General features: G+C 33.5%; 1 protein-coding gene across 2 annotated transcripts in view; it reads right to left on the bottom strand.

The window, feature by feature from the left end:
- The window catches only part of LCORL (ligand dependent nuclear receptor corepressor-like), a 177,897-nt gene that overhangs the window by 111,518 nt on the left and 52,568 nt on the right, over positions 1 to 13,811 (bottom strand). For both annotated transcript variants that reach the window (XM_011948810.1, XM_011948808.1), the window contains exons 3-4: positions 9,294 to 9,373; positions 8,227 to 8,356 (exon numbers count right to left, since the gene is read on the bottom strand). In XM_011948810.1, the coding sequence (XP_011804200.1) occupies positions 8,227 to 8,356; positions 9,294 to 9,373 (210 nt within the window). The remainder of the gene's footprint in view (positions 1 to 8,226; positions 8,357 to 9,293; positions 9,374 to 13,811) is intronic.

Genomic DNA, 13,811 nt, shown 5'->3' with positions numbered 1-13,811 from the left:
GATGTTTATCTAAAGGTTTAGCATACTGCAGCTGTGAGTTACATTTTTAAAAAACCATTGAAAGGCCATCATGATTTTAAAGCGTTGATTTTGATTCTGAAAACATTTCTTTTCTAAAATGTTTAAATGCACTCAATTAACTTATTGAGTGTTAATGGTGTCAGGTACTATTCTAGGTGCTAGGGATATAACAAAACACAAAATCCCTGCCTAATTTGTTCTTATATTCCAGAAGTGGCAGATAAAAAGATTTTAAGAGGAGTCAAGGAGACTTTAAAAAAATAACATGAGGGCTGGGCACGGTGGCTCATGCCCATAATCCTAGCACTTTGGGAGGCTGAGGCTGGCAGATCACGAGGTCAGGAGATTGAGACCACCCTGGCTAACACGGTGAAACGTGATCTCTACAAAAAATACAAAAAATTAGGTGGGCATGGTGGTGGGCACCTGAGGCTGAGGCAGGAGAATGGCGTGAACCTGGGAGGCAGAGCTTGCAGTGAGCCGAGATCACACCACTGCACTCCAGCCTGGGTGACAGAGCGAGACTCTGTCTCAAAAATAACATAACATAACATAACATAACATAACATAACATAACATAACATAACGTGAAAGAGTGACTGAGATGAATTATCAATAGGATGGTGCGGGCAGTGCACTGTCAGGAGAGAGGCAATATTTGATGATATGAAGAAATTAGCCAAGTGCACTGGTAGAAACAGGATTCCAGACAGACGTAACAGCAAGTGTAAAGATCCTGAGAAGAAAATAAGGTTAGCACATTTGAGGAAAAGCAAAAAGCCAGTAAGTATTCAAAAGAATGAATAATAAGATGTGGTCAAGGAAGAGGCAGAATCAGACCACATAGAGTCCTTGAGAGATTTTATTCTAAATGACATGTAAAGCCACTAAATGCTTTTGGACAGAGGAATAATGATCTGGTTGAGGCTTTAGAAACATCATTTTTCTTTCTACATAGAAAGCTGAATAGGTAAGACGGGGGAGAAGTAGAAACAAAAGGACTAGTTAGAAGGCTCTTTAGTAGTATAACCAGACCAGATGGGCCTCAGATTAAGGTGGTAGCAATGGAAATGATGAGACATGGTGAAATTTAGAATAGATTTTGAAGGTAGAGACTTGATAATAGGTTGCATGTGGGCTGTAAAAGATATTGAGAAATCAAAGAAGGCTCCTGGCCTTTTGGCTTGACCAACTGAGTCACGAGTGATACCTTTCACAAAGATAGAAAAAACTGGGGAAGGGGAATAGATTAAAACAAGTGTTCCGTTTTAGACTGGTCATTGTGTGATGCCTATTAGCCACTGTAGTGAAGAATATCAACTAGGCAGTTAGATATAAGAGTTGGTAAAGCGGGAAGAAAGGTCAGGATTAGACTGACTATGTAGTTATTATCAGCACACATATGATAATTAAAGCCATAGGACTGAGTGAGGTCATCAAGTGAGTGAAAGTATATCAAGAAGAGAAGACAGCTGAGGACTAATTCTCAGGGCTCTTCAACATTTAAAGGTCAAGAAGAAGAAAACCAGCAAGGATCATGTGAAAGAACCAATTTGTGAGAAAGGCAATGATGCTGAAAGGCTAAGATGAGAAATGACTGGCATTCCTTTGAATAGGACAAAATGGAATTACCATTGAAATTGATAAAACAATTTCAGCGGAGTGGTAGGAAAGAAAGTCTAACTAGGATGGATTGAAAAGAGAAGAAGGGAAGGTGGAAAGTGGAGATGGCAAAAGTATGGACAATAACAAATATTATTATAAACACCTACTGTGTGCTAGTTCTTGAAATATACTAGTTAACAAAAATTCAGTTCCTCATGGTGCTTATATTCTAGCAGAAGGCAACAGATAACAAAGAAAAAATAAAACAAATAGAGTATACAGTATAATAGAAGGTGACTGTTCTACAGAAAGGAAAGAGAATTTTTAGTTGGTGGAGGTTTGAGGAGAGAGAGATAAAATAACTACCCGTAAGAGAGGAAATCGACTAGATGAAGGAGACCTAGAAAAACAGCATGATTGGATGTTTTCCTCTTGTCAAGTTCAGCTATTCCAGAATAAGCGTGTAGTAAATAAGTGTGTAGTAAATGAGAAGTGAAGTAAAACACAGATAAAATTCTGAGTGTCAAACATGACAAAGGCAAAGAGAGGAAAGGGAGTTAAGATTTTACATGAAAAATGATCATGGTTATCAAGCACAGCATCCGAACTGAGTACAGAGAGAAGTGAAATCATGAGGAGGTACTCAAGAGTGAAAGTGGTGTGTTCTACAGATTGAAGGCTGCAATGAGGTGAAAAAATAAATTGGATACCTGCACAAATAATCCCATTAAAAAGTGGGTAAAGGACCTAAATAGACATTTCTTAAAAGAAAGCACACAAATGGACAACAGGCATATGAAACAAATGTTCAACATCACTAATCATCAGGGAAATAAATGCAATTCAAAACCACAATGAGACATCATCTTACCCCAGTTAGACTGGGTATAATAAAAAAGACAAATAACAAATGCTGGCTTATATGAAGGGGAAAGGGAACTCTTTTACAGTTTCTGGGAGTGTACATTGTACAGCCACTATAGAAAATAGTACGGAAGTTTCTCGAAAAACTAAAAATAGAACTACCATGCAATCCAGCAACCCCACTACTGGGTATCTACCCAAATAAAAGGAAATCAGTATATCAAAGAGATACCTGCATCCCCATGTTTACTGCAGTACTATTCACAATAGCCAAGTTATGAATTTAACCTAAATGTCTACGAATGGATAAAGAAAATGTGGTATATCTACATAATGGAACACTATTCAGCCATAAAAAGAACAAAATCCTGCCATTTGCAGCAAAATGGATGGAACTGGACAGCCATTATGCTAAATGAAATAAGAAAGGCACAAAAAGACATCACATGTTCTCATTCATATGTGGGAGCTTAAGAAAATGCTGACCTCCATAGAGGTAGAGAGTAAAATGACATTTATCACAGGCTGGCAAGGGTGGGAAGGGATGAAGAGGTTGGGTACAAATCTACACAGTTAACTAGAAGGAGTAAGTTTTAGTGTCTGATGGTACAGTAGGGTGACTACAGTTAATAACAATAGATTGTATTTTTCAAAATAGAAGCAAAGATGTGAAATGTTCTCAACACAAAAATAACTATTTGAGGTGATGGATATTCTAAATACCCTAATTTGTTATTACACATTTCATGCACGTATCAAAATATCACATGTATCCTGTAAATATGTATAAATATTATGTATCAATACAATAAATAAAAAATAAATAGTGGAATGAGAGTATTGGGATAAGATGGTAGTCAGAGAAAGGGATAGGTAAAATTAGACTTGGGAGGTGATAAAGGTATAGGAATGTGGGAAAAGGTGGCTAGAGTAGAATAACGGAAAAGAATGTTGGAAATGAAGAGATCAAGTAATGGAGAGGCCAGGGTGTTAGATGTATCAGCTACATAGAATTTGAAGTCAACATGAGCTATGATGGGAATAGTATTTGGGAGGAAGAAAGCAAAAAGCCTGGCAGAGACGATAATGTAGATGGAATACTTTAATGCCATGGCTTCAAAGAAGGTCATGGTTTTGAGCAAGCAGGGCAGATATAAAGATTTTGGAGGTTGCCTGTCAGTTGCCTCCTTATGTTACACAAAGTAAGGAATTAAAAACAATCAGCAAGTGAGAAGGCTACAAAAGCATCCTTTATGAACACATAGGTTTCAATTAGAGCAATAAAGAAAGAGGAACACTCAGAGAAGAGACTGAGGGATTCTGTTGATGGAAGACCAAAAGTTCCAGAAGACAAAGTAGAAAGAATTTGGGTGATTGTAAAGGGGTAGGAGACTGGGTCAAATTAGGGAATTAAAAAGCCAAAGGGAAATGAGAATCTGAGTGATGATGGATGAACTGGTAGATTTCCTTTAATTCCTTCTATGGATGGACTTGCAAGTAAAAGGGAGATTTTTACCAGAAATGTAAAAAGTCTTCAATCCGGTTCTAATTTTAAGTGTGTTCTCAGAATTTGTTTACTATCTTACAGATACCTGGTAAGAAAAGGAGAAAAATCTTTTCATGAACACCTCTGAATGCAGCTTGCAATGGTATATCAGTTATTTTACGACACTTAAAATTCCCTGAGAGTTCCAAAAGGGCAACCTATATAAGAGAAATTCAAAGTATGACCACAATGACATCACAAAGGAACACTTATATAAGAAATACTTAAGGCCCGAATGAATCATGTTAAATTTACATAGTCAATCAAGGATGTCTGCATTTAGAGAAAAGTAATCTAAAAGATTAACACTACCTGTTTTTAAGAAATCAATTACTTTATCATCAGTCATAACCCAACTGGTTAGTGAACCATACTAGTATTTACATCATGCTAGAATACAAAACAAAACAACAGTTTGAAGAAAAAGGGCCTGTGTTTCCAAAAGGTACGGGGAAAAAAAAGTTTTTAATATAAAACCTGGCTATCAATTAACTTAAGGGAAAAGAGTTCATTCATAGGACCTTCCAACTAACAGCATCAAATTCATCAAGAAGGTCTTCAGGAAGAAAACACAGAATTGTGGGTACGTGGATACTAAGCATGTGTGGGTATTAAAGCAGGAAAAACATATTACATTTTGGTGAAGGATGACTTTGTTATATAGATAGCAGTATGATTCTTTCAGCTACTACGTACATATTATCTGTCCAATTTAGTCAAGTCCAGCAGCCTTCAATTTAAAAATAAAAGATGAGACATCTTCCTGAATCATAAGCCAGTGACTTAAACATTTCAGGTGATTAGAGAATCTGCAGCTAAAGGTCAAAATAACTTAGTTTACATTTCATGAGTATACCTGTGGATAAGGCATTTTATAGCTATATACCTACGTTTATCAACATTCCAAACAAACTGACTGATACTCAAACTATACCCAGTAATACTTTAAGTACAAAGCAGAGAAAGGTAACTACATGTATGTACAAAATAATTTACTTCTTCAAAACAGAACAAATGAAGTACTAATACTACTGAATATTTGGAGAAACTGAAAGATAGCTAGGTAGAGTTTATCTTAGTATTCATTTATTCACCCAAGAAATATTAACTCAGGACCTAAGATGCAGGTACTGTCCTAGTTGCTGAGATTCTGCAATAAACAAAACAAAGTCCCTGTTATTATGGAGATTTCCATTCTACTCTAGCACTCTACTTAATTTTAGTGTTAATCTCTAGAAGGAATTCAATTTTTAAACATTTCTAAAGTAAAGAATATACAAAATTAGTTAACAGTTCACCTTTGTCCTAGAACATCCTTCTCTTTGCATTTGACTTATTCAATCCTGAAAGAGTATTTTTGACTAGCTTCTAAATACAATGAGTTGCTTGAGCTGTATTTAAGCAATATGCTTCTTCCAGTCTTGAGAAGGTTTAATGCCAGTGGCATTCCTACAACCTATCTATTATTAAGTACTACAAGGGAATTAATCACTGAAATTGTTCAGAAGCCACATGAACAGAAAATAGAAACCTATGAGAAATATAGAATATTCCTCATAGTTCCGCTCTAGTCTGCTTAATTCAAATAAAGTAATTCTAATCCTAGTCTGCTAACTAGTGGAGAATGGGAAGTGTTTTCTACTTAGTAGTTAAAAGAATCTAGGTGCTCCTCACACAGAACACTGTTCATTTTTTGAACTTCTTCTGGATGACTCAAATGTTCAGCACACATTTAAAAATCATGGTATTTAACTTCTCTAAGCTTCATTGTTCCTACCTATTAAACAGTACCTACCTCTTAATATTGTTTTGGCATTAAATGAGATAGAGCATAAAACAGGGTTAGTGCTCAATCACAACTGATGATATCAATCATCATCATTATCCCAGGTAGTGATATTCTCAATAGTAATAGCTTATATTTATCATTAGCACCATCTCAAAAAGCATAAGTTGGGAAAGACAATAAATTAGTTACCATAAGGATATTAAAAGAGTTCTTTATGTTTTAGCAAGATGATCAACATGCATATGTTCCTCAAACTAAGCAAAAGATTTAAAGTACCAGGAATACTAATGCTATCCATATCCAGGATCCCTAAAAATGACTGCATTTGGGATATTTTCAGGGGAAAAAAAATCTGCACTAAAAAGATGTTTTAACAACATGTTAAAATGCTACTCCAAAGACTCAGAAGTATTTCCTGTCTTTAAAATAATACTTCTTGCCTTTCACTTCAAAGTAGAGTTAATAGTAGAACTCAAATGGCAAACTAAAAAAGGAGTTAAGACCATTTAAAAGATACTGTTATTATCTTCCAGCCCCATCTTGGTCAGACCATTTGGAAATCTCTAAAATGATTTTATTGAAAGCAAATTTAAAAAGCCCAAGTAAACAAGCAGAAAATCTTTTATGTTTAATTAAATTTGGAAAGTGATGAATTACAAATAAAGAAATTAACAAAGGCCCAAAATAAAGCAAAAACACTAAGAGGAATCTTTAATTTAAAAACTCTGCAATCTTTCAAAAGATGTTGAAGAAATCCAGAAATGGAGAGGTCACTAAATATCCAAGAACACTCACCCAACCATTGGTAGGAGACCTCTTGGAGACCCAGATGCTTGAATCAGCTGAAATAGTACCAAGTTTTTACTGATTACTCTTAATAGGGCAATGGAGCATAGGTTAACTCCATACTATCAAAAATTAAAGGCTATTACTATTGATAATTCTAGTTATTACCATTACAAATGACTCAAAGGAAAAAGAGACTGAGTAATGAGTTCCAACGTAAATGAAACTTACTGTGTGCATGTGTGTAAATGTGTATATTTCTTCCAGTTCTCTTAGTGATACAAGTCTGATAACATAATTCTTCCTGTAAGTGAATACTAACAGAATAAAATTTTCTAAATTAATGTTATAAAATCCTTAAAGAAAGCATGTAAAATTATTGTTTTAAAGAGATGAGGTCTTGTTGCCCAGTCTGGCCTTGAACAACTGGGCTGAAGCAATTCTCCCACCTCAGCCCACCTATTAGCTGGGACTATAGTTGCGTGCCACTGCACCTGGCCGTATAACATTTTTAACACTGTACTAAAAATTCTGAAAAAAAAATTGATTTTTAATTTCTCAACAGTAACACAAAGGAAAAGATTTTCAGTCTTTTGCTCTTAAAAATTATAGTTCTTAATTTTAGGCCTTTAAATTATATTAATGACTCTTTTAATGAGAGGATTTCCATATTTCAACATATAAAAGAACACTTAAGACTAAACAAAAGACTCTTGTGTCACAGCAAGTCCTATTTTAAACATGATTGATTTAAACATAAAAGTTATCAATTTAGTAGAAAAATATCTGGCGATATCTCATTCCAAAGAGGAGTAAAATAGGGTCAACAAGTAGATGATGACAATATGGTAATATTTTCTTAATCTCAAAGTTGAGAGAGAGAATAATCCCCCAACCTAAACATGCACCATAACTTACAAAGGTCCAGGTGGTAAAAATAAGACACTCTATTACTGTGGGAACAGCCAAGAACAAAACATGAAAGGTTCTACATTTCTCTAATTCTCCCAAGTAACTAAAATATAAAAACTACTGCTGCTTGATATATGTGTGTAAAGTAAGGGAACAAGTAAAACAAAAGCTCTTTGGTTTGAGTAGTTTGGAGAGACAAAAAATAAAAAAGAACACTGATTTTTTTTTAATGTCTACTAAGCAAATTCAAGTTACCAAATAAATATTGAAATAGCAAGTCAGTAAATATACTTCAACCAAGCTGATAAGTGATTTAACTATTACATTATCAGGTATAGCTTTGCAATATAATATTATATAACTTATTGAACATCAAACAAATTTTGAAGTGTTCAAGACAGCAACACAATAAGAAAGACCAGAAGCATAAGGAAAAATTTTTAAAGGTGCCTATAGTAGATGAGGAAAATGTGTGATAAAGTCAGATATTTGAAAATAGAATGAAGAGGAATGCCTAATACAAGACTAGTACTAGAATGATTGAGACTCCTACTGTCCCTAAAAATATAAAAATTAAGAATAAAGACAGAAATAATAAAGAGTGAAGTAGAGAGGTTGACATATAAAAACCTTTTGTGTAAACAAATTCAAACATTTTATATCTCTATTGGAAATTTTAAATGACAAAGCATACCAATATTACCTTTCTTTCGAAAGAGTGCATTTAGGTAATTTTCTGCTTGGCATTCAATCTTATCAGTGTTGGACTGGCCCTGAGATGATAGCTCCTCTGTTGGTGTTGACTGTGAAGAATCAAGAGATGGTATACAGTCCTAAAAGTGTAAGAAAACAACAACATCCAGAATCATTTTTTAATTCAAACATGGAATTCCATTAAAAAAGACAAAGAATTAATGCTCTAAATGCTCATTTGATCTACCCTTTAAATTGTATCAAATTAGAGAGAGGAAACACAAATTTCAGAATAAGAGTCAGGAAAAAAGAAATAGCTCTGATAGAGAGTCAAAATAACCTTATTCCTTAGCAAAACTATAGCCAAAAAAAAAAAAAGAGAGCATATAAGACATACTGGTGAATAAATTCACTGTATTGGCATGCCAGTAATGTAATCCTATCAGAGAGTTTTAACAACAAAGCAGTTGTGTTTACCCACTAATCTAACCAAAACTGGTACAAGTTCTCAAGTTTTCATTTCTTCTCAGCCCTTCTCACAACGGTAGAAAAGAAATCAGGATTTCCCACCACACAAGAAGATGCTGGTTGCATAGTTTATGCCCTGTATACAGTAGACACTTACATATTTCATCATTTACACAGGAGATAATTATGATATCCAAAAGACTTCAAGAGTAAGTGAAAGGCTAAAAGTAGCACATTATTCCCCTACTACTAATTTCTAAGAAATCAGACTGTAGGGTGGTCTCAGACCAAAGTAGGCCTTCAAGCTCATCCCTCTATACCTAAATACAAAATAGACCTGAACTAAACTTCATGAGTCAGGGAACAGTAAGAAAGAAATGTGAAATAAATAAGTAAAAAAAGAAGAGTTTTCTAGGATTTTTACCTGCAAGTTAAGCTAAATGTTAGATTTCTAACATAAGACTTTAAAATATTATTTTCATTTACCAAAATCAAATATTTAAACTTCCACTGTGAGTCACAAATTTTCAAAACAAATTGAGATTAAAAAAAAAACTGTGTTACAATTGTGCATTAGTTTAAAGATAATTTCATAGCACTAAAACTTACACTGACTGCTTCTCTCTGTAGGTTACAAAATGAACATTTTTCATCCATAGACCAGTCAGTCAGCTCTTCTGGTTCACAGTCTTTAAAAGAGGGAAAAAATTCATTAAATATACTAACTTTATTAAAACAAATAAAATTACCACTCTCCACAGCAATGGCTCACATAATAATTTTTTAAAAACTAACAGTAAGGGGAGAAGAACTAACTTTAAAATTAAACTCATGACATCTAGAAATAAACAGAGAAGGCTGTAAGGAGAGTAATGTGCACTATTATGGGACAAAATAGCAAGAACAATGAGCTGGTTATAAATTAACAATTTTCCAACAATAGGGTTTTAAATGTCATCTAACTTTCTGAAAGAGTCAACTTATCATTGTGCTTTAATTTGATTTTTGCTATGAAATAAATCAGAACAAAGGGGGAGATATCTGGAGGAAATAAACTTTGCACACCATGAAAGACAACATAAAATAGAGAAATAGAAGAAAGCACCAGAAAAGCCCACAGATTTCAGAAAATGGAATGATGCCCAAGGAAACAAGTAAAAGTCTATAGCTCAAAAGTCAGAACGGTTTTTTATTACCTTGTTTAAAGGCTTTGTTACAAGAATTAAGAGTAAAAACCAGGTAAACAAATAAGTAATTATCTAATATAAAACATGAATTTTTTTTCCCAGAAGAATATTCCTTACATTCCAACTGCTGTAATATATTAGAGAATTTCTGGAAAACAAAAATGGTTCCTACTGAATTTTATGAAGGTATAATAACATTGTCATTCTAAATATATTTGGCATAGACATGATTTTAAAACTTAACCCTTGCAGCAGAAACTCTCCCCAATTGCTATTCCCAAATAAATTCATATGCAGAACCTCAAACACAAAATCATTACCATCTAAGGCAGCTATACTGCAACTAATTTGAAAAACACTGGTCTATCACCGCAATTTTCATACTTTTGAAATACATAATGAAGCTGAATACTTGTCTCTGCTAAAATGCACAGAAAATAAAGAATTTTCTTTTTTGGGAATGATAATGAATAAATACTAGTTGGGATCAGTAGCTAGGACTCCCCCAAATCAACCCAGAAACACTGATCAGAAAAGAAGATAGTATGTTGGAATATAAAGAACATAGTAACAACTCCCTTTAATTTCTGCAGTAGTACACAAATATATTACTAATATCTACATAAACTTAGAGCAGGGAATGGGAACTAAGATGCAGTGTAGGGTAATGGAAAGATAACTAGATTTGAAGTTTCTGAAAATGTGGGGTGGAATCCCACTTACTAGTTTAAGCTTTTCAAGCCACAAAGTTGTTTTGATTATCTCATACGTGAATAAGGATCACATCACCTAACTTATGGATTACATGAAAAAATGTAAAAATACTTTATAAACTATGAAGCACCATACAAAAGCCAGTTATAAGCAAGATAGAATTACCAGTCATTATTTTTTAATCCTATATCATTTTAGGTGTATTTAATAAGGTTAACAGAAAGATTTTACTTAAATTTTCATTAAGAAAACTGGTCACTTTTGGTAAAATCTGACGAATCAAAAAGTTTCAACATTCTATATAATTAAAAACCCAGCTCCTATAGAACTGTAGCTATGTAGGCTTACGTAGGTTTCAAACTTTTACCCCCACAATAGGACAGAATCACCATACAACATAAGAGGAACTTGGGACCTAACACTTATGTGAAAATGTTATTCCTCACTCACAGCCTGGAGTCCAGCTGAACCCGATCATCCATAAGCATGCAAAAGATTCTGGAGTTGTTTTGGAACTGCTGTGCCAAAAACATGATTCATATGCCAAGCATAACATAATTTTGATAGGTCAAGGAAAGCTTACTGCCTTTTTAAAAAAAAAAAAATCAGTGTCTCATTAATTTTTGGAAAACAGCTTGTAGGCTTCAGGAAGGGGTATTTTTAAAAAAGAGCTATAAGGTTTCATAAAGTTTCAGTGATAAATATCCTCGATCAAGGGCCAACAATTTTAGATTAAGACAATTGCCAGTTTTAAGATAGTATCAAGGCATGCTGAGATTGTTACTTATTTTAGATATTTTAGGAGTTCTTCAAGAAAATGTAAATTATAACAAATGCTTACACAGTCAAATAAATGGCAATGAAAAATCAAGTGAATATAAAGACCATTAGATTTTTCTGAGTTCAAAATGTATAGCTTTACTTACAAATATTTAATCACTCTTTCTATATTAACTTTTTATTTTAAGCCAGACAAATGATGTTTGGTGGGATAAATTTTTCTATATGTGAAAATAGCTTTTGAAAAATCAACTCTAGGCCAGATTTTCACTCTCCCCAGGTTATCTTTCATGTCATTAAAAACTAAATAAATGCTGAAATAAAACATTCATTTTAATATCTCAAACAATGAATAAGATACTCATCTCTAAAAGATGTTATCTCTCTTTTTGAAACTGTAATGCATAAACTCAAAAAAGGTTAAATTGTATATCTCATAGAAATAGCTTCATTAGTAAAAGGTGGTGTCATAATGAAAACTAATAGTTAATGAATGACAAAGATCAACCTTTCCACCACGGATATATACTCTTATAGTTAAAATCTGCCTTGAATCATTTTATCTAATCCAGATTTTGAAATAGGAGAACCCTAGTACTGAACTTTTTGTGGCTTTTCCACACACTCATTTAGCCTCAGTCAGGCAAGTTAATTTCTCTTGAGTTTTAGATTCTTTGTTTGAAAAAGAGAATAATCATTGCATGTTAAAGCTGTAGTAAAAATTAAAGCATGTGTAAAACACCTCAACAGATGTTATTTTTATTTTCTTCTAAATAACCTCATTATTAATAATTTTTGAGTGTTTTAATGCTTTTTGGTCCCTTTATCCACAGGCTGTAAATTTAGCGTTTCCAAAGACAAAGTTCAGTGAAAAATGAAAAAGAAGAATACTGAGCTAGATTTTTCATGAAGATCATGAAACACTGGTTATAATTGTGTTGGTCTGAGGGAAAGATACTGATCAGTAGGCGATACAACTAAAAACTAATTTTTCATTATGAAATTACATATTAATTATATTGAAAAGTACAAAGGAGAAAAGAAAAGTTATTCATAATCCCATCATCCATAGACAATGATTAACATTTTGCTATAGATTCTTCTAGTTTATATTTTATGCCACTTAAAAAACTAGGATCAGCTGGTTCATTGGGGAAAAAAATCAGTAAAATTAATAAACCTCCAGCCCAGTCTGGCTAGCCAATCAAGAGAAAAAGAGAAAACACAAAGTTTTAATATTGGAAATGAAAGACTAGCCATCACATTGATCCTATGGACATTATAAGGATAATAAATGAGTATTATGAACAACATCATGCTTACAAACTTGACAACTTTAAATAAAATGGACCAATTCCTCAGACAACACAAACTACCAAATCTCACACAAGGTAAGATAGATAACCTCAACAGCCCTATATCTATTAAAGAAATTAGTAATTAAAAACCTTCTGAAACAGAAAGCACCAACCCAGATGATTTCCATACAATCTGTCTCTAAAAACAGCAGCAGGGGAAGTATTTCTTCACTTAACTCTATGAATCCATCATTGTCCAAATATCAAACTCTGTCTGAATAGATACATCACCCAAGAAGATACATAGTGGCAACTAAACATATGAAAAGATGCTGAATATCATGTCATTAGGGAACTGCAAATTAAGGCAATGAAATACCACTATATACCTGTTAGAATGGTTAAAATCCAAAACACTGACATCAAATATTGGTGAGGATGTGGAGCAACAGGAACTTTCATTCATTGTGAGTGGGAATGCAAAATGGTACAGTTACCCAAGATACCCTTACAGTTTCTTACAAAACTAAACATAGTCTATCAATGACGCTCCTATTTATTTAAATGAGTTGAAACATTTTGTCCACAAAAAAAATTTGCCTGTAAGTGTTTATAGAAGTCTTATTCCTAATAGCCAAATCTTGAAAGTGAGCAAGATGTGTTTCAATAGGTGAATGAATAAGCAAACTGTGGGTACATCTATATAAGGCAATATTATTCAGCAATAAATAGACATGAAAAGTAATAGAGGACCCTTAAATGCACATTTCTAAGTGAAAGAAGCAAATCTTCAGAAGCTACATACTGTGATTCCAACTATACGACATTCTAAAAAAGACAAAACTTTAGAGACCATAAAAAGATTCGTGTTTGCCACAGGTTTGGGGAAGTGGGAGGTGTGACTAGGTAGAGTTTAGGAGACGTTTTTTGGCAGCAATATGCACTGTGTCTGATACTATAATGATGGATTAATGGCACTGTGCATTAGGAAAAACCCAGAAAACAGAACAACACACAAAGATTGACCCTAGTGTAAACTGTGGAATTTTGTTAATAATAATGTATCAATTGGTTCAACAAAATGTGCTAATATATAGGGACCTGAAGGCAGAGGAAAGAGAGTACATGGAAACTCTGTACTTTCTACT

Source organism: Colobus angolensis, unplaced genomic scaffold (assembly GCF_000951035.1).
Source record: "Colobus angolensis palliatus isolate OR3802 unplaced genomic scaffold, Cang.pa_1.0 Scaffold284, whole genome shotgun sequence".
NCBI lineage: Eukaryota > Metazoa > Chordata > Mammalia > Primates > Cercopithecidae > Colobus > Colobus angolensis.
The sequence above is the reverse complement of the archived record's forward strand: the minus strand, read 5'-3'. Positions and strand labels throughout refer to the sequence as shown.